The 24,117-nt window shown below is 58.2% G+C and overlaps 1 protein-coding gene across 3 annotated transcripts in view; it reads right to left on the bottom strand.

Annotated features, from left to right (window-relative positions):
• ZNF385C (zinc finger protein 385C) overlaps positions 1 to 17,297 on the bottom strand; it is a 57,130-nt gene extending 39,833 nt beyond the window's left edge. Inside the window, exon 1 of one of the 3 annotated variants that reach the window (XM_034070007.1) lies at positions 17,225 to 17,297. In XM_034070007.1, the coding sequence (XP_033925898.1) occupies positions 17,225 to 17,261 (37 nt within the window). In that variant the 5' untranslated portion in view covers positions 17,262 to 17,297. Of the gene's footprint in view, positions 1 to 16,116; positions 16,216 to 17,224 lie in introns of those variants that run through there. The other 2 variants (XM_034070004.1, XM_034070005.1) reach the window with 2 other exon arrangements.
• Between the last annotated feature and the right edge of the window lie 6,820 nt (positions 17,298 to 24,117).

The raw sequence follows: 24,117 nt of genomic DNA, 5'->3' as shown, positions 1-24,117 counted from the left end.
GCCCAGAGAAGCTGTGGCTGCCCCATCCCTGGCAGTGCTCAAGGCCAGGTTGGACACAGGGGCTTGGAGCAGCTGCTCCAGTGGAAGGGGTCCCTGCCCATGGCAGGGGTTGGAGCTGGAGGAGCTTTAAGGCCCCTTCCAACACAAACCAGTCTGGGATTCTATGATTTCCCACACAGGATGTGGGCACTGCAAGGCAGCTCTGTGCCCACACAGCACATCACCACACTGAGCATCCCTCACTTCTGCAGCCAGGGAGGGATCCATCACAGTGACCTGAATGGTGCCCATGCCACAGTTGGCCACCTTGTGCTGGGTGGCTCTGCCAGGAGCTTGTGGGCAACCACAGCCTCTGAGACCGGCCAGGAGGAGCAAGGGGATTAGCACAGGTGATGCCAGCAGCCATCTGCAGCCTGCTGACACATTTATGCACCCTCAGCATGCAAAGGAGGAGCTGGAGCTCAGGACATGTGGCAGAGGTCTCACAGCCACCCTCCCTCCATGCTGCACTCCCCCATATCTCCAAATAGCTGCTTTTTAGCAGGGGAAGTGGATTACACCCAGGAAAGCACAGAGCAAAGGCATGAGCTAAGTCACCCGGACAGCAGGGCTCCGACCAAGCTACAACATCCCAAAGAGTGAGGGGATTTGATGCCCGTTGGGTTCTTTGCCTCGATTCTGACACTCCAGATAACCCGAGGATGGACCCAGTGAGGCCAACGTGGGTGCAGGGAGCGTGATTAAACACAGCCCAGCCAGAGGTGTTTGTGCTGATGCAGCCTGAGCTATGCCTGGGGGTGTTCTCCCAGTGCCACCCGCTGCTGCTTGCACTGACCCATACCCCATCCCGAGGGGCTTTTATTGGGCCTGAACACAAAGACCCAACACGCAGGACCACAACCTCTACTCAAGCAGAACCACCTTCCCCACGGAGCTGAACTGGCATCAAAACTGCTGATCTAGAGATGTGTCCCATTCATCACTGTGGAATCAGGGAAGCTACAGCCTGAACCTGAACTTCAGAGGAACTTGCTAAGAGAGCAAGAAATCTAAACCCAGAAAATCTGATTGGAGTTCACAAGATTCCATAACTGAATCCGCTTTCCTCAGCTCTGCTTGAGTGCAAAAGGAAATAAAAGCCACGGAAATAGACGATTTAGTATGAAAGTCACCACCAAGAGCTGCCACAAAACTCCCTTAAACCCCTCAAGCGATGCTCTCATCTGCAAGGAGCCACAGGAAAGCCAGTAAACGCCACAGCCCCATGCCCGAGGACACCTGGAATCACTGCACCTCATCCCGGCCACCGGCTGAACCTTCCCAATGACGCTCACTGTTAGAGCTGGCAGCGCGGCCCCGTTACAAGGGGCTTGAATGAGCCTGGGGCTGTGCCTCAGCACAGGAGCAGCTCCGCGCTCCCATCACAGCCACACACAGAGCCCAGGCAGGGATCTGCACCGGGGCTCAATCAACCCTCCCGAGCCCCCCACGGAGCTCCATGGGGCGCAGAGGAGCCCGGCGGGGGAAGCCAGCACCACCTTAAGGTCCTTTCCAACCCCAACTGTTGTATGGTTCTGTTCTATGATTCCCCCTCGCACAGAGCAGCTTCCAGCTCCCCCCCCCCCCCAGCCCGTCCGGGTCCAGGACAGAGCAGTGGCGAGAGGCAGCGGCCGGGACGCCCTTACCTGGCGCAGGGAGCTCCGAGCTCTGCCCCTCGCCACCACCGCGCCGGCTCCTGCCCGTGTGCGGGGCTCAGTGCGCCCGAGCGCTCCTACCCCCGGAGAGCTTCCAACGCGGGGCTCATGTTTCAAGGGGCGCTTCAGCCGCCCTGAATCCGCCTCGGCAGCAGCAGCCTGCGGCAGGCAGCTCGCATGGAGCCCGCAGCTCGTATGGAGCCCGCAGCTCGCATGGAGCCCGCAGCTCGCATGGAGCCCACAGCTCGCATGGAGCAGGAGGCAGCTCGATGGAGCCCGGCAGCCCGCATGGAGCAGGAGGCAGAGCTGGAGGAGCCCCCCCCACGAGCCAAGAGCGGCCCAAGGCACCGGCAGCAGCTCCGCTGGTGGACAAGGGGATGGGGCGGCTCTTGTGGGCACACCCAGAGCGTTCCCCGACGGATCCATAAGGAAACTGGCGGAGGGATGCAGATGCAACCAGCCCGGGCTGCAGGGAGCACAGGGGTGCTCTGCCCCTCGGGTGGAGGGCGCCCGCAGCACCCTACGGCATCACAAGATGCTCTGATGTCTCACACATTCATAATGTGCCATCAGAACAGTTCCCTCCTGCCCCGTCCCCCCAGTCCCAGTGTATGCTCCACTAATGCCAGAGTGAGGCACATTTTAGGATCAGTCCATAAACCAGAGCAAGGATTAGTGTGAGCCAGCCCTTCCACAGAGCTCAGGACCTCAGGCTGGCTCCTGGCACAGGGACCAAGGCATGCAGGGGGCTCAGACCCTCAAATGCCCCCTGAGATCCCCCTCAGCCCCACTACCGCACTGAAGGGCAATGGGACATCCTGCAGCCCCACGGGCATGCAGAGAGCACCGCACAGACACAGCAGTGCTGCTGTGCCCGTCCTCTGGCACATCAGAGATCCCTGACACCGCAGGGATGTGTCCCCTGAATCAGCAGATCTGAGCCCGGCTCCCGAACAGCCAGGCCAGCGAAAAGCCGAACTGATGGAGACGCCGTGGATGGAGCACGGCTGCAGAGAACATGTCCCTGGGAAGAGCCTCGCAGCTCCCATCCCAAGGTGCTGCAATCCCGGAGCTTCCAACGCCGCGTCGGCACCACGTTAATGAATCAGCTTCAGCAGGGACGAAACGGGGTAATGAGAGACACACCGTGGTGGTGGCAGGACACATGGGCTGTGTCCTTTGGGATGATGAATGAGGTGGTGAGCACGCTGCCCTGGGCACATGTCACAGCCAGGTCCCGTGTCCCCCCTCCAGGACGGGCTCAGGGGCTCCCAGCAGCAGTAGGGAACAACGCAAAGCAAACACGGGCAGCCGCTCCTCATCCCAACGGGCTGCTGCTCCCCGCAGCTGAGGAGCCCCTGGCACGGGGCTGCAGGATCCCAGGATCCTTCAGGTGTCTTGGGATCAGCACAAAAACCCAGGGCAGAGGCGCCCACCGCAAACCCGCAGCCAGGCAAGGCTGTGCCTGCCCTGGTGCTGCCAGCCCAGCACCAAACCCGCTCCCATCAATCCCTCACACGATGCCAGAACTCAAGGAGGACCCAAAGCGCTGGCAGAGCAGCAGGGCTGAGCTGCCCCTGGCATCACTGCGGGCACAGGGAGGAGCTGCTGAGGCTGGGATCTGCGGTGGGACAGCAGGAAAGGAATAAACCAGGCTCTGGGGAGGAAGGGGCAAGTGCCCCACACGGTGACAGTGCCAGGCACCACCAGCAGTGCCGCTCACCCCTTAAAATAGACCCGAGCAGCGCAACCTGATGCAGCTTTGGCCGAGCTGCTCCTCTTCCTGCTCGTGACAAACCCCGAATCAAACCCGGGCACCACGTGTAACGTGGCAGCACCTCCTCTGGCACAAAGCTGGCTTCTGGCACCCCAGCAGAGCCCCAGCCCTCCTGGCACCCATGGATGGGGTGGCACCATAGGTGGCTTTGTTACTGAGGTCCCTGTATGCACTGTCCGTGCTGGGGTGTCGCTGGGGGCACCCCTTGCCCTGATCCCAACCCTGCCCTCACCACAACTACTTCCTCTTGGACAACACAAGACAGAGAACCACACCATGCCACAGGGAGGGGACTGAGCCCCAGCAGCGCCTCAGGCCTCCCCCGAAGCTGCATAGCCAAGAAGACAATTTGCCACATGTGCAGGACTCAGATAACCACATTTGACACCAAACATCCCAATTCAGAGAGCAGCAGCCAGTGCTGCTCCTGCTGCAGAGCCAAGCTGAATGCCCTTAGAGCTGAGAGGGCAGAGGCTGGGGACAGTCCCCCTGACAAGGGACAGAGATGAACTGAGGGCACAGCATAGACCCGCAGTGAACGCAGCGTTCAGCCCCCTCACACACCCCTTATATCTGCATCAGGAGCTTTTGAGGGCAGAAAGCGACTTTTGAGCGTGGTTGTGGATAGCTGCTGGCTGACACAGGAGACCTCCAGTTTAAGCCGGGGCTCTTGCAGGCTACTGTATTACAGCCTAAATTAAATATTTCATAGTGCTAAGCAAGTGACATTTGAAATGCAGTCATTGCAGGGGTATCAAATAAAGATATTTGCAACAGGAGCTGTTTAAATCCATGTAGTGCTTTAGGTCAGGCCATCAAAGTAAGCCCAGTGCTTTATTAAAATCCAAGGTCCCAAGCACCCAGTCTGGGGGAGGCTCCAGGGCCCCTGCGGGGGGTCAGTAAATAAGTAAATGCTGAGCATGGAGCACAGCTCTGAAGGTTGTTTGCATTAAGAAGTTAAGGCTGCCAGGACACTTTGCATTACTTCTGCCTTCTGAAGCTCCCATGACCATATGCCGCAGGTATTTTAACCACCGGGATCAAAACACCCATGTCCTGACAGCCGCTCTCTCTGCTGTCACTCAGAAGAGCTTTAACTCCAGAGGGAGCTGCTCCAAACACCACGGAAGACAAAACAACTTCACCCAGGCCTGGACCCCCCAAATGAAACACACATCAGGACCTACCAGAGCATCACACGGGGCAGGATAGCCAAGGGCAGATGGAGCCCTGTATGGAGATGGATACCAGGATACAGAGACACTGAGCAGGACATCCCTCCCAAGCCCCTACAGCTCTGCCCTTCCCCTTCTTGTAGCCTTCCCAAACTGATCCCAGCTGGAGCTGCTCTGTGCTCATACCCCACAGCTGTGAACACTGAGGTTCCCTGGAGCAGGGAGGGGAAAAGCACCAACCCCCCCAGCCCCAAATCAAACCTGTTGTCAGGCAGGTGTCTCCAATAGGTGTGACAGGAATCACTGAGGGGTTGCTCAGTTCTGACCTGAGCTTCTTCCCTACTGCAGCATGAAAACACCCTAAAAATGAGAGTTTGTCACAATACACCAAACCCACTGCCAGTAACTGCCCCATAGAAGTGCTTGGAGCAATAAAGGCTGGAGAAGGGTTTCCTGCATTAGTCACAGTAGATGGGACACGGACTGCAGGCAGCAGGATTGGACCCGAGGATGGTGATGATGGATGAGGGGTAAATACAGGGAGGGTTTTCTGACCAGCGCATGGTTCAGAGGGAACACAAGGTTCCCTGAGTGCTTCGGCACCGGGGCTGCTGCCAGCTCTGCTCTGCTCATCACAGGGAAGGGATGCAGAGGGAAGGGATGCAGAGGAAAGGGATGCAGAGGGAAGGGATGCAGAGGGAAGGGATGCAGAGGAAAGGGATGCAGAGGGAAGGGATGCAGAGGGAAGGGATGCAGAGGGAAGGGATGCAGAGGGAAGGGATGCAGAGGAAAGGGATGCAGAGGGAAGGGATGCAGAGGGAAGGGATGCAGAGGAAAGGGATGCAGAGGGAAGGGATGCAGAGGGAAAGGATGCAGAGGGAACACTGCACTTCCCCTGGTGAGGAGCTGCCTGATCCACACGCTCTGCCCCAGATCTGCAGCACTTGTCATGGTGCTGGAGTTCCCAAAGCTCCCAACTGCCGGGAAGAGCTTGGGAAGGCGCCTCCAGCTGAAAGCAGGTGACAAGTCAAAAGAAGCCTGAATTTATTGTTTTCTTAGGATTTCGAGTGGGAGGAAGGAAAATGGGACGAGCCATGATTTTTTAATGCCTGCGGTTGGCAGCTCCATATTTAACGTGACAGCATCCCTTTAAGAGCAGCGCGTTCGTACACAGGAAAGAGAATAAATTGGCAAAGCAATTTGCTTTCAGGCCAGCCTGACAATTCCCTGCACAAACACTTTGCTGCAGCCTTAGTTGAGCTGCAGCGACCGGCTGGGCAAGGTATAACCTGCGGGTTTTGGGATGCTCCACTGGTTGATGAACCCATCTGCTAATACTGGAAGAGGTAATTGATGCCGGAGATGGGGCAAAGAGTGGAAGAAATAACACACTGTGAGACGATAAGGAGACACGTTGTCACGTTACCACGCTGACAACCCCACAACACAAACAGGGATGCTTGTTATGGAGCCTGAGCCCAGCATGATCAAAAGGGTTTCTTCATTTGGGGTAGCAGGGATGAAAGAGAAGAGAAAGGAAGAAAGGAGCAGGGGAGGAAATCAAAGCCTGTGCTTAGCATGGCACAGGAAAGAAACTTGGGAAGGGAGGCTTCCTGCAGAGCAATTGGTAACCAGGGTCTGAGGCGGGTGGGGAGGATGTGTCTGATGCAATGGAACTGGATGGATGGAATGATGGAACTGGAGCTGTGGGAGGAGAAGGGCCAGGAACCTGGGTCCAAAACCATCCTCCTCTGCATCAGCCCCAGCCTCGTGCCTGGGCTAGAGAGGAGCCTCACAGCCAGCATTTACCTATGGGAATGCCCCATCTGCAGATTCCTTTTTGGAGCCTTTAATTCTCTATGGCAATGTTGAGGTGTCACCAAACCCCTCCAGAGCTCCCTCCAGCAGCAGATGCTGGGGGAGCAGCCCCATTCAGCCCATCACCACCAATGGGGCACATGCTGGTGTGTGGGAGCACTTGGGGTCCTTCCAGTCATCAAACCCAAACAGCCTCAAGCCTACAGCCCAGAGACCCCAAGAGCAATGGGGGACAAGGGTCCCATCACAGGGCCACAGCAGCAGGAGCTGTGCTGCAGGAGCGCTGGCTCCCGGCCTCAGCTCTCATCCTCAGACACTGGGAAGCCATTTCTGACAGGCAGGGAAATTAAACAGGACAGATGATAATTAATTGTCCATGTCTCTCAGTGTCTCCTGAATATGGACTAATTAAGTTCTGTGCTGCTTGCTGGCTAGAGGACAGAAGGAAAGAGTTCTAGAGCTCGGGTTTAATCAGTTCAGTGCTAAGCGTGGCCTCATTTCATCACCTCCTCCCCGCATCCTGGTTTGAGCTCTCCCCTATCTCCGGACTCGCTCCCGGCTTTGCAGTACCGGGATGCTGCTGTAGGAACCCAGGCACTGCAGCCTGAGCATCCTGAGCTATGGCAGAGGCTGCTGTGCTGGGAGGGCAGCACATGTGGCCAGTTAAACCCTGGGACCTTTGCTCTGAGAAGGGCAGAAGGCAGCGAGTGTTGGCAGCACAGGAGGCAGCTTAAGTGTCTGTCTGGGCAGGACCATCAGTGCTATTTAATGAGCTCGATGGGGTCAGCTGCCCTGCTCAAATGGAATTCCTACATGGACTCGTGAAGAGTTGCTCATCTCCCGGCCATGGAAAACACACGGACATGGGCTGGGGTACGTGCTTGGGAGCTGCTGCTCCTCCAGTGAGCTCTGTCCAGCGCTGCCGCCAGCGAATTCCAGGCAATGGGAAACGTGACAAGGTGGCCTGGGCAGAGGTGCTGGCAAACCCACTTCCCGGGATGCACAACGCAGCCCATCCATGCCAAGGGCCTGAGCGTGTCCATGGGTGGCTCAGTGCCACCATCACAGACGGGAGTGTGGAAGCAGCCAAGGCACGGTCCTGAGGCTGCCTCTGGACCATGTTTCCCAACAGGAACCCTGGCAGGCAGCTAACCCATCACCAGAGCTGCTCCCAGGTGGATGGAGGAGCCAGGGGGGCAGAGGAGGGCTGGGGAAGGGCTCCTCATGTCATCCCTGCACACATGCCCTGAGCTGGCTCAGTTCTGTGGCCCTACCCAGATGCTCACTAAGCCAGGAGCACCACACAGCATGTCAGCCCTGTGCCATGCATCCCTCCCTGTGCCATGCATCCAACCACATGCCATGCAGACAGCCGTGTGCCATGCATCCCACCCTGTGCCATGCATCCATCCCTGTGCCACGCAGCCAGCCCCATGCCATGCATCCATCCCCATGCCATGCATCAATCCCTGTGCCACGCAGCCAGCCCCATGCCATGCATCCATCCCCATGCCATGCAGCCAGCCCAGTGCCGTGCAGCCAGCCCTGCAGTGCCCGTGCCCCATGCCCACCCCACCAAGCCCAGCACCGCCCCACAGCACCCACCACGGCCACGCAGAGCCCCTGTTCATGGGGATGCGAGCGGAGGACAGCAGCGAGAGGCTCGTCTCTGCTGGCAGCTGGCGAGAGCCGGAGGCGTTGCTGCTATGAAAACATGCGAGGGCTGCGTCTGAAAACATTGCGAGGAGCCAGCGACATAAATAGGCCCTTTCTGGCTCCTTCCTGCTCTGAGACAGGCCCTTTCACAGGCGCGGGGCTATGGCACGGTGGTTACTCGGCTAAAAGAGCCCCTCGTGTTGGACAGGGGGGAGGCTCAGAGCTGCCTGGGATGGGGAGAACGCTGGTGGGGAGCAGCTCAGAGCACAGCAGCGACAGGGACAGCCTGGTCCAGCACGGAGCCAGATGTGTGGCAGAGATGCCACATGGTACCCAGCCATGAGCATTCTGTGCCTGCCCTTGCAGTGGGGCTGGGGGGCCACAGGACCAGAGACCCACTGATCCAGCCGGTCCTATGCAGCCCAGGCAGCACCACATCCACAGATTAAGGGCCCATCCATGGCCCAATCCTGCACTGTTTCACACCAAACCCAGAGAGGTCCCTGCCCCACGCACAGAGACTGAGATCTGCAGACTTGGGGCTGCCCCCAGCTCCTTTCTTGCCTGCAGCAATCACACCCCCACAAACAGCCAACCTCTTCCTGGGATGGAGCAGCTGATGCCACGCTCCCACAGGCTCCCTGGAAGCAGGGCTGTGCATGGAGCTATTTCTGTCTGGAAGCTCCAGCATCGTGACACCCACCCGGCCCCCCCAGCAGCGCATCCCTCTGTCAGCATCCATCCCTCTGTTTGCAGCTGCAAACGTGTGGACACCTGAGCCAGAATCCCTCTTTCTCCTCCAGGATGCTCTGGGGCAGATGGCAGAGCAAAGGGTGCTGTGGCCCACAGAAGGTGCCTGCTGGTACCGGGAGCAGGAGGGGATGAAGCATCCCCAGCCTGGAGCATCTTTGCTTTCCCAAGTCCCAGGATCTCAGATGTGCCTCCACTGTAGTCACCAACCACAGCTCCAACCCCCAGCACCCCTTCCTGAGCAGGGGTGCTCCCATCACACCAGCACCCCACAGAGAAGCAGCTCATCCCGAAGCAGAGGCCGCGATGCCCATGGAGAGGGGCAGAGACCAGGACACAGTGACCCACGCACGGGCAGCATCTCCATGGGGAGCATCCCAATTCATCCAAGGTTTCCTTAGGAATCATCACTAATGGAGCTGCTCCAGCGGCTGCAGAGCCTCCTGATCCATCCGGTGTCAGCAGCAGCAGCTCTTTCTTTTGGCCACATCCATTTAATGTCACGACAAGCCCGTTTATGCCCCCTCAGCAGCCAACGTCCCCCCGCGCGGGAGCTGGTGACTAAAGCAGCGGTGAGTGATTAGTGACTCAGCGGATAATTTGGCTCATCTCGGGGCTTTTTTTAGCCCGGGGCGGACGGAGCTCGAGCAGCAAACCCCTCCCCTGGCACTGCCACTGCTGCCACCCGTGTCCCAGCACTGGGCATCCCCCCTGCGCAGGGTGGTGAGGGCAGCGCTTGGTGTGGTTCTCCCCTGGCAAACAGGGAGACGGGATCAGGCAGCGCTGCCAAGGGCTTTGGTTTGTCTTAATTCTCCCTTTGCTTGCTTCCTTTATGAGCTGGGAGAAGGAACAGGGAACGCTGCAGCTTCGGGGGAGGCCCAGGCAGTGCTCACTGCTTGGTTCAGGCCACGCTGGAGCTCACCCGGTGGGAGCAGCTTTTGTCAAGAGCAAAGCACTAAGCTCGTGTCTTAGCAGTGACTGATGCTGGAAACAGCAGGGGCCGGCTTGAGTTAACAGCCTCTTTGAGCTGGGATCCTGCTGCGCAACGAGCAGGGACAACCTCTGCCCGTGCCACCGGCAGCAGCATCATGGGGACACCGGCCTGCCCTGGCAGCACCAGGGAGCCCAAGGGCTGCATCCCAGCAGGATGGGGATGGAGACAGGGATGGGTCTGGAATTGCTCATCCTCCCAGCACATCACAGCCCCAACCATCCGAGCACTGAAGTGTGGAGGGAGCCAGGCCCAGCTGTGGGTGGTTCAGTGCCTGCTGGTGTCAACACCTGAAGCTGACATCCTTGTACCACCACCGCACCTACACCGATCCCCTCCATCCCAGCACTGCCACCCCCCGGTCCCTGCTGCCACCTCTCCAGCACAGGGTCATGGGCCCTGCACCAGTGAGACCGGTGCCAGTCGCTCCCATTACCCCTGGGGAGCTGCTGGAGCTGATGGCAGTCACCCAGCATGAAATGGGGCTGGACCCACAGCCCCAGAGCAGCCCTCGGGGGTGGCAGCGCCAGGGATGACGGATGCGGAATTGCAGCCTCCCTAAAGCAGCTTCGTTTTCACTTTCTCTTTAATGATTTCCCAGCTGCTTTCCCATTTTAGCTGATAAAGGGACTTCAGCATCTATCTGGGTTTGAGAGCTGCTTGCCTTGTTCAAGCGCAAGAAAATCAATTCCCCTCTCACTTAAGTCTTTCCAAGACAGATGAACTGAAGATCGCGCCTGCCTGAGCAAAATATTTATTCAGTCTGAGGACGGATTTACTTCTGAACCTTCTATAAATACAGCAGAGGGCTCTGGTTTAATCCCTCGCCAGCAGATCCCACTTCATCCTCCCTTTTCCGACGCCTTGTCAGCAGGTGGAAAAGGCAGAAATCCTGGCCCCTGCCTTGGCAATGGGCAGAGGGCTCTGGGGGTGCCCATGGACTGTTCCACAGCGGGATGGGGCTTGGTGCTGCTGATGAAAGAGCCCTGGGGCAGCACTGCCCTGACCCCATAGACCTCAGTGCAGGCAGCTGCTGTTATCTGCATCACTTCACATCCAGTGTTATCTCCATAACTTCATATCCAGTGTTATCCCCATTGCTTCACATCCAGTGTTACCTCCATCACTTCACATGCAGTGTTACCTCCATCGCTTCACATCCAGTGTTACCTCCATCACTTCACATCCAGTGTTATCCCCATTGCTTCACATCCAGTGTTATCCTCATCGCTTTACATCCAGTGTTACCTCCATTACTTCACATCCAGTGTTATCTCCAGCTGGGGCTGCAGAGGAGTTGGGCTCCCTGCAGCTGGTGGAAGAGGAGCAAGCTCCTTCATCCAGCAGCAGGGAATGGCCCCTGGATCCCTCAGGGGGATGGTGCCTCCTGCCAGCATCTCCCCAGTGCAGCCACCGCCTTCCTTGGCAAAGAGGATTTGTCCAGGTCCTCCGGAGTGGAAAAGCTCCCAGGGATGAGTGAAGCTTCCTCAGTGCTCAGCAGAGGTCAGACCCAGGCAGGCACTGGAACTGCTGCAGCCCATCTCATGCTTCCCATGGCTGCAGCGCTGGCATCACATGAGCACCCACAGGAGGCTCCATAAATCCCTTTGCTTCACCCTCTGCACCCATCCTGCCCTGCAGCACCACCATCCTGGCCGGCCAGGTGAGGTACTGGCACGGATCACAGCATCGGGGTACCCATCCCAGCACCCTCCCCGAGCTCCACAGTGGCTCCCAAGCAGGAGAAAGCTCCGGCACAGGCAGGGGATGAACAGGCAAAGCCCTGCCTTGGACAAGGGAATTGCTGCGCTCCCACTTGAGACGATGCTGCCACATTCCTGCCCCGTGGAAGGCTCCTCCGAGGACACAGCGTGCCCTGTCCCACCACTGGCTTGCTCATTCGTCACACTCATTCCATTGCTCTGCTGCCTGCTGGCGAATTGCCTCCCCTGGAAACTGGAGAGGGCAGGACTTTGACATTGAACTGGGAAGCCTCAAGGCCAGGGGCTTGGAGCAAGCTGCTCCAGTGGAAGGTGCCCCAGTCCATGGCAGGAGCTTGGCACTGGATGAGCTTTAAGGTCCCTTCATCCCAAACCAGGCTGGGATGCTATGGGTCCATGAGGGTTTGCTGCCGTGTCCCTCCCTGCCCCATCAGTCACAGCCCCACAGAGAGCCCCGGTGAAGCCAGCACCGCATTCCCGGGCCCACAGTGCTGCCCTTCCCGCATGCTGTGCCTTCCGGAGCATGGAATAATCCGGGCACGCTTTAATCCGCTCAAGCCCTTTCGTAACAGCGCTGAAAAATAAGCCTGGAGAGTTCCTAATACTGCTCCCAACCTCGGAGCTGGGTTATTTATAGGCTCTGCCCTTGCGTGCGATGGAAGCGATGGGCAGGACTCTGCTGCCGGGGGCACAGGAGCCAGGTCTCGTCCCCCCCATCCTGCTCCATGGCACCCCCGGCTCCTGCCTGCTCCAGAACAAGCTTCCCTTGTGTGGGATTTTGATGGGATTCTTTCCTACAACCATCTCAGGGCTCCTCAGAAGGAGCTCCAGGCCCCAGCGCACAGACGGGCTCTGTGCTGAGGTGCTTCAAAGGGATGCAAAGCAGCAGCGCTCCCAACCAAGATCAACAGCGGCACTGGGATGGCTCCGTCCCCTGCAGCACGGGGCCAGGGCAGGCTGAGGGGAGCAGACGACAAACAGGAACAGGGAAAGGGATGAACCCCCAACCCCCCCCCCCAAATCCAGCATGGAGGATCCAGCCCCATTGAGCTGCGGGTGTTCCTCTTCCCAAAACCAACATCCCAGCGCCATCAGCATCTCCAGTGGGAGCATCGCATCCTCTGCGCCAGGCCTGGCACGTCTCTGTCCCAGAGCAGGCTTCTTGGTTTTAAAGATAGCAATTCCCAGGCCCCATTCCTCTTTTTCCTATCTCTGTGACCGGCAGAGCAGGCAGGGAAGGCACAGCAGCAGTGGTGGTGCTGGATGAGGGAGCAGCAGTGGTGGTGCTGGATGAGGGAGCAGCAGTGGTGGTGCTGGATGAGGGAGCAGCACAAAGCTGGATGAGGGAGCAGCAGTGGTGGTGCTGGATGAGGGAGCAGCACAAAGCTGGATGAGGGAGCAGCAGTGGTGGTGCTGGATGAGGGAGCAGCACAAAGCTGGATGAGGGAGCAGCAGTGGTGGTGCTGGATGAGGGAGCAGCACAAAGCTTTCAGTTATTTCTCCATTAATATGGTAGGAATTCTGGCAGAAAATCCATCCCCAGGAATTCCTGCCTGGATTCACTGGGAATTACTGAAGCAGAGTCATGTGGGAGCCAAATGCCAAAGCTCTCACAGTGTTGCCCGGTGCAAAGAGCTTGAGTGCTTTGAGACCAGGAATCCCTGTGGATGCTGCACCTCACCCGCCTGCAACCAGGATCAACCTCCAGGCAGAAGGAGGCCAGGACCTATCCAGCTCCATCCCTCTTCCATAAGCCAAGTGGGCCAGGGTCCCACTCGGGAGCACTGGTTGCCATTGGTGGCCATTGGCATCGCTACCACTTGTCCCTGGGCTTGATAGGATCCAGGGAACCCTGCCTGGGCATCAGCACCAGCAAGGCCCAGGCCACTGGTGCCCCATCCCTCCTGCTGCAACACATAAAGGCAAAAAATCACCCCAAAAAGGTCCTGGCCCTTTGCCCCATGGTTCCACAAGGATGTGACCCCTGCTCCTGCCCAATGGGCTGCAGTGCACTCCCCAGCTCAAAGGCAGCTGAGGCCTCGAAGCACTGGGAGCTGAAAGGAAGCTGAGAAGCAGCCTCTGATCTTACCCTGACAAAACCCACCCCACATCCAACAGCTCCTTCACCCGCTGCTGGAGCCGGAGAGGTCAGAGCTGAACAGAGCAGACCCTGGGTTGGTTTAATCCTGCCAGGGTCAGCCCTGCTGGCCCAAGGAGCCCAGCACCTTGCCGCAGGGATGCTTGGCACCCTGGCACCAGCTGCTGCTGCCCTCACAAAGGCTGGCGCAACGGGAGCAGCTCCCATCCGCAGGCAGGGGTTAGGACTCAACCTCAGGCCGTTTCCCCTTGCAATTACCAAGTGATTTTGTTATCAGCTAATTAAAACATCTCCATAATTAGGCCAGGAAAAATCACGACTCGGGAGCGTTCCCGATCCAGAGCAGCACGGATCCGTTGGCTCTGTGCTGAGGGCTCAGAGCTGCTGCCCCAGCCCAGCAGCACTGCCCCAGCCCAGCAGCACTGCCCCAGCCCAGCAGCACTGCCCCAGCCCAGCAGCACTGCCCCAGCCCAGCAGCATTGCCCCAGCCCAGCAGCACTGCCCCAGCCCAGGCTCACCCCGACCAGGTCCTGCAGCTCCAAGAGCTTCAGATCCCAAGGGAAGGGCTCGGTGGTCCCATGGAGCTGCCACCATTCTGGGGACAGGCTGTGATGTTGCAGGGGGAAAAGTGATGGGGTCCAGGGAGAACCTCTGACTCCATCCATAAACGGCCCCTCTGAGAGCAGGGGGATGCTCCCCTGCCTGCAGCCCCTGCAAAGAAGCCACATAGCCCCAACCAGGCCACAGAACATCAAGAGCATCCTAACACCTCCAAAAGACACAGCCCTGCACCCATGGCGTGCCAAGGGAACACCAGGTGAGCATCCCATGGGAAACCAGGACCCTTCCTGCACGTCCTGTGCCAGAGCAGCTCCAGGCTCCCTTTTACAACCTGTACTTGTTGTGGTCCTACCTAAAACCGAGCCCTTGTTACCATGCAGCCACAGCCTGGATTTCCTTGAGAGCACAGATACAGCCCTTGACAGGGGCTTCCTGGCACATGAATGATGACACGATTTTGGAGGCATCCTCAGAGTAAGAACCAGCCCTTGTACATCACAATATTGTGTGTAAATTGACAAACAGAACCTCCTGGGCTTCATTACTCTGCTCCGGGCGCTCAGCTTTGCATTTCTATTCTCCCCAGCAATGATGAAAGAGCTGCAGAACCACAGGCTCCGGCATCAGAACATTCAAACATCAGCCCCGATGGAGCTGGGAAACAAGAGAAGCAGCTTGATGGGATGTGTTGCTCAGAGAAGGGCTCTCTGTTCCTCCGGTGTTTCAGCCCAGCACGTGTTGGTTGCCCCATGCTCCCAGTCCTGGAAGTTCAACAGTGTAAAGCAACTCGATTAACATCAGTGCTTGACTTGGAGAGCATCTGTGCAAAGGTCCTTGTTTGTCAGTAGCAGACGGACAGTGCACTTGTAGGAACATGTAGATCAGCCCAGCAATGCCAGCTAAAAGCCAGTGCAAGGGGAACATCAGGGACACAGCAAATCACAGTCCCAACACCAGGGTTCCTTTACGGCCACCGGAGGATGCTCAAGGATGCTGGGGCCAGGCTTGAGGAGTATTTTTGGGTTGGAAATGGCTGTGGATGGCCAGAGCTGGGTGAGTTCCTGGAACCAGTGTGCTGGGGCTTTACTGCAGGCTCCAGTTGGGAACATCGGCCCCAGCACTGAGCCAGAGGGATACACACGGGGATACACACGGGGACGTGCTGGGGCTGGCAGACCTGAGCAGGACCCTAGGAGTCGTTCTGAGCACATGAGGCAGACTCACCCCACACACACGTTGGCACCAGCCTGGCTCTGAACTCCACACACAGCAGCAGAGGTTCTCCCCAACAGAGTCCCTCTGGCACCCACCTGAGGGACCCTCCTCCTGTCCCCATGGAGCTCTGCAGCCAAGAAGCCGATGCCAGGCTGGATGCTCCATTGGAAAACACCTGCAGCCACTTCAAACACCTCCACATCCACAGGAGTGGGTTTGACTTTGTGTTGGCTGCAGGAGCTCTGGCCAGGCTCCAGCGGGGACAGAGCCTCCTTTATTCCCGGACAGTCCCATCCAGCAGCACTGCCCATTGATGCTATTTTCAGGCACCCACATGCAGGCACAGCAGCTCCCACAGACAGCCCCAGCTCCCTGCTCAGACACCCGTCACAACGGTGGTGATGAAGATGACATTTGTGATGCCTCGTGTCCCATTGGGAATGCTGCCACTGCTGCCCCTTCCCAAGGGAAGGGGTGCTGCCAGCTTGCACAGGACTCATGGGCACAACCAGCCCTCACAGGAGCAGGCAGCTCGAGCAGCAGCAGCCACAGCACCGGTGTTGATCCCCTTCACATCATGAGTTAACCCCTAACCAGTGACTTAACCTAGAAGCCCCTTAAAGGCTCTGGGAGTGCAAAGCCGGGCCCAGGACCCCTTACCTTCATGCAGATCCATGCCCAGATCCACTTTCAAGGTTTGCCTCTGAAAACCCAACGCAGCCGCCGTGCCAGGGAGCTCGGATTCCACCCAAGAAGTTGTTTTCCCACACGCACATGCAGCCCGATGGGAGCTCGCAGCGCTGCCGCTGCCGTCAAGGGCAGACACAGGCACGTCCTGCTCCCCGGGACCGTCGGGTTTGCTCCAGCCCTACCCCACCCCGTGCACAAACTCGCTGCTGCTCCGAGCTCATAGCAAAGTGCATTGGGGAGCTGAGGGGAGAGCAGGAGTTCCGCAGGGTGAGGATGCTGCCTCCGGATCCGTGTCCGCTCCCGATGGGAGCATGCCAGGTGAGGGGACCAGGCTGCAGCCACCGCAAGACACAGCCCCAGTCACCACCAGAAAGTGCTTTTGTGAGGCTTTAATCAAAGTCCTTTGCTTCCAAAGCCACAAACCGCTCGTGGAGGCAGCCAGGAAACCTCAGCTCCATTTCTAACACAAACCTCCCCGTGCCTGCACCAAGGCAGGGATGCAGGGGGCCCTGCGGCCGAGCTGCGGGACACGCCGGGTGCACGGTGCACCCCAACACCCTCAGCAGCCCGCTGGGGCCCCGCCGAGCCCCACGGCCACGGTCACAACCCGGCAAACACCACCGGGCCCTGGCAGCCCCCAGCCCACCGCAGGCCGTGGGGATCACCCGCTGTGCACCCCGGTGCGGAGCCCCCAGCACCCACCGCGCACCCACGGGGGTCCCGACGCCGTGGGAAGGACAATGGGGCCTCGGCAAAGTTCCTCCCAAGAAGTTTCCTTCCTGCCCTGACACCTCTCAAGGCGGGGGGAGGGGGGGGGGGGGGCAGGGGGACCGGACCCCCCCCCCCCCCCCCCTTCGGCCGCCCCGGTGCTCGGTGCTGCGCAGCCGGGATCCGAGCATCCCCCGGGTGGGTACCGGGCCCTTCTCCCTGCTCCGCGGGCATCCCCCCCCCCGAGCATCCCTCCCCTCCCGACAACTTCGCTGCAGCCGCAACTCTGCGGGCCCCGCGGTGCTCGCTGGAGGAGCACCGGTACCGAGAGACCCCCCCGGTGTCCCCCCCCCCGCGCCGCCCCCTCTACCTGCCCAGCCGCCCGGTTCCGCCGCCGTTTGCAGCATCCTCCCGCCGGCTGCTCGCTCCCGGCTCGGCGAGCGCGCTCCCGGGAGGAGGAGGAGGAGGAAGAGGAGGAGGAGGAAGGGGGGGATGAAGGCAGCGCGCGCGCCGCCGCGTTCCTTTCCCCCCCCCCCCCCCCCCCCCGCCGCCGCTAGAACCGTGCACCCGTTCGGAGTGGGAGGGGGAACCGCGGGGGCGCGCACCGGGGCTGAGCCCCACGGGGGGGGAGCCGCCGGGTACCCCCTCGGTACCGGGTGCCCCGGCAGAGACAGGGCTGCTGCGGGCGCGGGGGGACCCGGCAGAGTCACCCCAGGCCCTTTCCAGGGGGCTGGAGGTGTCAGTGAGGTGGAGGAGGGTGGCCCAGCGGGGTGGGAGGGAGGGAACCCCCAGTTTCAGGGCACAGAGATGCCCAGTGCCACCAGCCCCATACAGCGCAGAGGGTCAGGTCTCAGTGCTGCAGGGTCCTCAGTCCTGTATCCCCAGCAGCATCTTAGCTGCTCTTAGAGGATACAAGCGAGGTGTCCCCATGGGGACCACAGAGCCCCGGTCTGACCCAAGCGTGGCCACGGTACCCATGCAGATGGTGGGATAACAGCCTGCATCCTGCCCAGCTGCTCCAGAAAAGGCTGGAGGAGCCCAACTGCTCCAGGAGGATGCGATGGAGCAGAAGGGGATGGAGCTGCGGGGAGATGCTCTTCACTCTGAAGTCATTGCAGCTGGAGCACGAGGCACCCGCCAGGCAAAGGCTCCTTTGCTGACACGGCTTGTGCTAAGATCAACATTTTCCTGAGTGCAAAAGCATGTGCTGCCCTATCACCAGCCTGGTTATTAATATTGTAGCAGCTCCCAGAACCTTTAAGCCAGAGCCACAGAGCGTTGACATAGAAAAGCAGGAATAAAAGGTCCCCACTTCCCCCCGGCCCCCAGGAATAGTCTGTCTAGACACATTATATAAGCACACTTTGCCCTCCTCCAGGACATCGCACAGAGGATCCCAAAGCCCTTCGCACAACTGCTCCTCGAGCTCTGTGCACAGGAACTGCTCTGCCTGGATCCAGGGATCCCGGTCACAGGGATCCCAGCTCTGGGAGCTCTTGCCCATTTGCTGCCTCCACTGAAAAGGGGAATTCATGCCAGGATGAAGGTGTCTGATCAGCCCTGTGAGGTTCCTGGCTGGAAGTGGGGACAGCCTGGGAAGACCAAACATTGCTCTGGACAAGCATTGCATGGAGGACCATGGCTCTGGGAGAGCCCCAGCTCCCACAGCATGGAAACCAGGAGCAGGGACTAAGCTTCAGACTCCCCTCCGACAGCTATTCCTGGGTCTGGAGATCTCGGCACACAAGGGGATGGGGCCCAGCATCGCTGGGTTATGCCAGTCCACACCAAAAGCCCCTTCCCTCTCTGCCACGGGAGCCAAGGTCAGGTTCCAAAGCGCAGCCTCAGCTCTCACTGTGAATTACTTTGGGCTTTAAGGATCCAACGCCTGTCTTTGCTGTGCCATCCGATTTTCACAACCTAGTGTGTTTTTTTTCCCCTCCCTATAAATAATTACAGGCACTCTAATGGATCTCAAACCTTGCATTACCTTCACTGTCAGGAGCTTGGCCATCGCAGCGATGCCTTCCTCTCCAAGGAGCAGAGGTAGGGCTGCAGCTCCTTCCCTTTGTTAATGTCCATTAACCCTTATGCCCTCATCCTGCCTCCACATCAGAAGGTGCCCATGCTCCTGCTGCCAGGAGTGGGATGAGGCCTCGCACCCAACCCACACCTCCCAGCGTTCCAGCACTTGGGAGCATGGAGGAGTCGCTCCCCTCCCGCAGGCAGCCGCTCCTATCGCTCACACCAATGCAATGTTCCCTCTTGCCACCTTCCCCATCTCCTCCAGTGTTCGTGGCACATTTGGCAATCCTGCACGCAGGCACCTTTTAAATCCAGCTCAAGTTCTGCCCCAGTGAAGGGACCAACCCAGGGTCTCTGGCAGGAGCTCTGGGGCAGCCCAGCTCTGCCCCCCCCAGCAAACAGGTTTTGTGATTCCAGTCCTGGCACAGATGTTTTCCCTAATGCCGACTCCTTGCTCTGCTCTTGGTTTCCCACAGCCCTGCCCTGCCTGCTCCCATCTCCTGCCCACACAGACCCAGGCTCAGCTGGCTCAACACCAACCCCAACTGTCAGTAAATCTGTTTCCCCATCCAGGCACCAAGTCAGGGCAAGGCAATCCAGCCATACCCATCCCAGCAGCGCTGCCCAGCTTAGTCCTGTCCTTGGGCTTAGTTCTGCTTCTCCCCCAGATACTGCTTGTGCCCAGGCCAGCAGAGACTTGTCCTTAAACCTCCAGTTCACTGCAGAGGTTTCTGGCCATGAAGACACATCCCTGAGCAAGGAGAAGGTCACCTCCTGCCGCACTGCATGTGGGACAGATGAGCAGCAGGAGCAGCACAGCCACATCCTCCACTCACTGCAGTTGCTCACAAAGTGTCTCCCACGCCATGCTCATTCCTGGCCAGCAGCTTTTGCATTGACAGAGAAGAACCCAACCTACGAGGGAACAAACACTGGCGAGGCTGAAGCTTCACCTCCCTCGTGCCTGTGGGGTTCAGCAGCTCCACACTCAGTGCATAAGGAGTTTGACAGTTAACCCAGTGCTCTATACCCATGGATGCGCTGTCCCCCCCGGCAGCTCTGAGCATCCTTTGCTGGGAGCATCCTGCCCTGGCGCTGCCGGGTACCAAAGCCCATAGGGGGTGGGTGGCAGATCCCAAACGGGGTCCCTTATCCAAGGGCGGCTCAGCCCCGGCATGGCTTTCCAGGAAGCCTGGCTGGCTCCTCGGCTGCTGTGCCAAGCTGCTGGGGCAGCTGCTGCGGCTGCTCTGCAGCTGCTGAGCCTCTAATTGCTCATTGAGTCATCAGTGGTGTTTTTGGGGAAAGCGGCTCTGTCAGGGAATTAAAACCTTTTCAAAGGCCCATAAAGGTTTCAGATCCAGATCGATGGGGGATCACGTCTTTACAACCAGGAGAAGGGGGAAGGTGGTGGGGACACAGGCAGCAGAGCACCAGCAGCTACAACCAGTTAAAGATGGGGACACAGGCAGCAGAGCACCAGCAGCCACAACCAGTTAAAGATGGGGACACAGGCAGCAGAGCACCAGCAGCCACAACCAGTTAAAGATGGGGACACAGGCAGCAGAGCACCAGCAGCTACAACCAGTTAAAGATGGGGACACAGGCAGCAGAGCACCAGCAGCCACAACCAGTTAAAGATGGGCAGCACCTGCTTGTGGGAAGTTACAGAATCCCAGAGCAGTTTGGGTTTTAAGGGAGCTTAAAGCTCCTCCAGCTCCAACCCCTGCCACGGGCAGGGACCCCTTCCACTGGAGCAGCTGCTCCAAGCCCCTGTGTCCAACCTGGCCTTGAGCACTGCCAGGGATGGGGCAGCCACAGCTGCTCTGGGCAATGAGCAGATTACCTGGCTCTGGCCAGATGTGGCATTGGACCCACATCAGTCACCACCCACATCTGGAGTCACCGGAGCCCTCAATGTCCTCAGGGACAAAGGTTTGCCCTCTGCAAGAGCTCTAAATATGAGATCAGCTTTTCCATTCATAAGCCCTTTCCACATGAGCACTTTGCAGACAGGTTCTAACCTGCAAGGAAGGGTCCTCACCACATCACTGGGCACCAGGGGCACAAGCTTTCAGATCAACCCCTGGTCTGGGGGGGGTTGTTTGGGAGCAAAGGCAAGGATGAAAACCTCCAAGTCCTCTCAGGTGGTACCAAACCCTTACACACGAGAGATTCCCACCTTGAGCCCACCCGAGCAAACCTTTGGAAGCCAAAAGGCAGCAAGAACGTGCTCTCTGTCATAGAAATGCAGGGAGCTGGAGCTCATCCTTTACCCTGGGAGCTGGCTTAGGACCTTTGGATGCTCACAGCAGCTGATGCTGATCCCACACGCTCTGTCCCGGCACCGGCTCCCTGCAGAAAGAGGCACCAATAACTCATCATTAGTGGGGAGACCTCAGTTATTTTATGGCCCTTGTTCTCCCCATCCTGTTGTAACTTTTAATTAAAACCTACCCAAGGAAGATAACTTCTCCCTCTGCATAATTGCAGGGAGTAAATTTTATTATATGGACAAGTGGTTTTAATTTTTAATAGCCTTATTCTTAAGGAAGAGCAACACTTTGAAGGGAGCCATGAGCCCTGGTAGCGTTAGCAAAGGCAAGAAGAGGAGCAAGGATGAGTTTCTTGCATGCTCCCTATAACTCTTATTTTAGGGGAGTTCTGTGCTTCCTCCTAATGAGAGATGAACTGCGGCAGCTTCGCTTGCTGTAGGAGGAAAATTGCAATGAAACTGATAAGAGGCCCAGCCTCTAGCTCCTGCCTTACCTCCCAGTCATAAATGAAAGCTCACAGCATTCCAGAGATGGGGCTTGATGTCTACATTAATTATAAATAAATTATCTACACTTTATGTTTAAATGAAATTCCAGATAAGGTTTTATATTTAGAAGAGGATTGCATCAGTGCATAAATATTTATGCAAAGAGTCTGGATCAGCTGCGGCTCCTCCACTGTGATGCTGGAGCAGAGCCGAGCGGGGACCCCGGTGCTGAGCCCATGATGCTGAGCCCATGGTGCTGGGATGGGTCTGTGCTGGGGGGAAGCTGCTCACACTGCCCCTTGCTGCTGGCTCCTGAAGGCTGCTCCTGTCTTGGGGCTCAGGAAGCATCACCAAGGCCAGCCCCATCCCAGCACCAGAACCAGCAATCTCCATCCCATTGAAGGAGCTCACCCAGCTCCATCCCAGCACCAGAACCGGACAAATCCCCCCCAACAAACCTGGTTCTCTTCCTTCCTTCCCCCCAGACAGCTCCAGGAACCACCAAGCTCCATCACCACCACCTTTAAAGCCTCAGTCCTGGGTGGGGGAGGTCGATTGGCTACACCTGAGTGGGAGCTCAACTGCCCTGCCTGCCCCTCTGCCTGCATTGCAGGGAGCTGCCAGCACCCCCTTTTCCAGTGGTGCCATAGTGAAAAGCTGTGATTTGCTCACCACCTCCTGGTATTAACCCCAACCACCTTATCAACATGGGCAGTATCTTTTCCAATGGAAACGAAACGCTATTTCCCATCACGCCCTCTTCCTGCTGTCCCAGACCAACCCCTTCCTGTCCCACCATCACCCTGAGCCCTCAGTGCGGATAGCAAGAGGCTGCTTTGGAGGTTTTCCATCCCCAGCAGCACGAACGGGACCTCATCCATCCCACAGTGTTTTCCACAGCTTCACCTCAGCTGCTGCAGGGGTTTTACAGCTCACACAGGTCTGGCTCGGCCTTACAGGGGGATGTATCTGATGCTTCAATGCAGGCAGGGTGGAGGAGGAGCAGTGTGACAGCCCCGGCCCTAAGTTGGGATGTAAAACAGTAAAAGAGAATACATAAAAGGTGATTGAACTCATTCAGACCCAGCCACTTCTGAGCACTGTGGTCCAGGAGCATCCTGACCAGCATCCAGCATCCTGAGCCGAGGGGGGACATCACCCCAGGGCCACGGGAGCAGCCCCTGCCAGCAGCCAGCTGATGGGAACCCTGAAGGAAGAAACCTTCTCCCTGCAGCTGAGTGTTCCCAGCCAGCGCTTGGAGCTGCTCATGGCATCAAAGATCTGGGATGCAGCAGCTTTCCAGGGCCCTGAATGCGTTTGTCCTATTTCTTCCTGATTCTGGCTTGAGCCGCGGATGCTCCCAGCCCAGTGCCCCCCTCCAGTGTGTGCCAGCCCCCTATGTGTGTGCCAGTCCCCCACATGTGTGCCAGCCCTCCCCACATGTGCCAGCCCCCCATGTGTGTGCCAGCCCCATGTTCTCTTACTGCATGTCCCTGCTCACTGATGCCTGTGCCAGGCAGCTCCATGCCACAGCCCGCAAGCAAGGCCGGGCAGCAGGGACACAGCTGATGCCACACAGAGAAACAGCACAGCAGGGTCTGAGCCCTCCTGCCTTTGCCATGTTCATCCCTCCTGCCAAATGCTGCCATGGCCACACAGAGCATCCCGGCCAGAACAGAGCATCCCAGTCAGGGCAGAGCATCCCGGTCAGGGCAGAGCATCCCAGTCAGCACAGAGCATCCCGGTCAGGGCAGAGCATCCCGGTCAGCACAGAGCATCCCGGTCAGGGCAGAGCATCCCGCTCAGGGCAGAGCATCCTGGTCAGCACAGAGCATCCCGGTCAGAACAGAGCACATAGGCATGACCCATCACCAAGGGCTGGGCAGGCAGAGCCTGGCGCAGTTGCCCCAGGAGCAGCAGCAGGGTCACCTTTGGTATCACAGCACTGCACAGTCCTTGCTCTGCAATGGGAGCGGTATCTCATTTCTTCCTCAATTAGCTCCTGATTATCAGTGTCCCAGGGCCCCTTTCCAGTCTCTGTTTAATGCACCATTAATAATTCATTTCTCAGATAGCAGGAACGCAGCGCGAGGTTAGGCCTTTGTGACTAATAAGTACCGGAGTAACCCTCATCTCCAAGGGACAAATGAAGGGAACAAAACTAAAGCAGAAGGATCACAGCTAATCCGTTTTGTGGCCTTTAATCAAACACTGGGTAAAGGGTTTGATTACTCAGGTGAAGAACACATGGACACGTTGCTCCTCATCGGCCACAGGCTGCTGGGCTCCCATGGCTGCATCAGCATCTTCCCACTGCTTCCCATGGCAGCAGAGGGGGAAACTGAGGCACCACTGCAGGGGTCACCAGGCCAAAGCAGGGGAAGTCCTGATGCTGAGGTTTAGGTGGAAGCTGGATCCTTCCTCAAGCTGGAGAGGGGCAGAGCCCGCTGGCAGCTGCACATGGAGTGTGACGGGTT

The sequence above is a fragment of the Melopsittacus undulatus genome, chromosome 17, assembly GCF_012275295.1.
Source record: "Melopsittacus undulatus isolate bMelUnd1 chromosome 17, bMelUnd1.mat.Z, whole genome shotgun sequence".
Classification (NCBI taxonomy): Eukaryota; Metazoa; Chordata; class Aves; order Psittaciformes; family Psittaculidae; genus Melopsittacus; species Melopsittacus undulatus.
The sequence above is the reverse complement of the archived record's forward strand: the minus strand, read 5'-3'. Positions and strand labels throughout refer to the sequence as shown.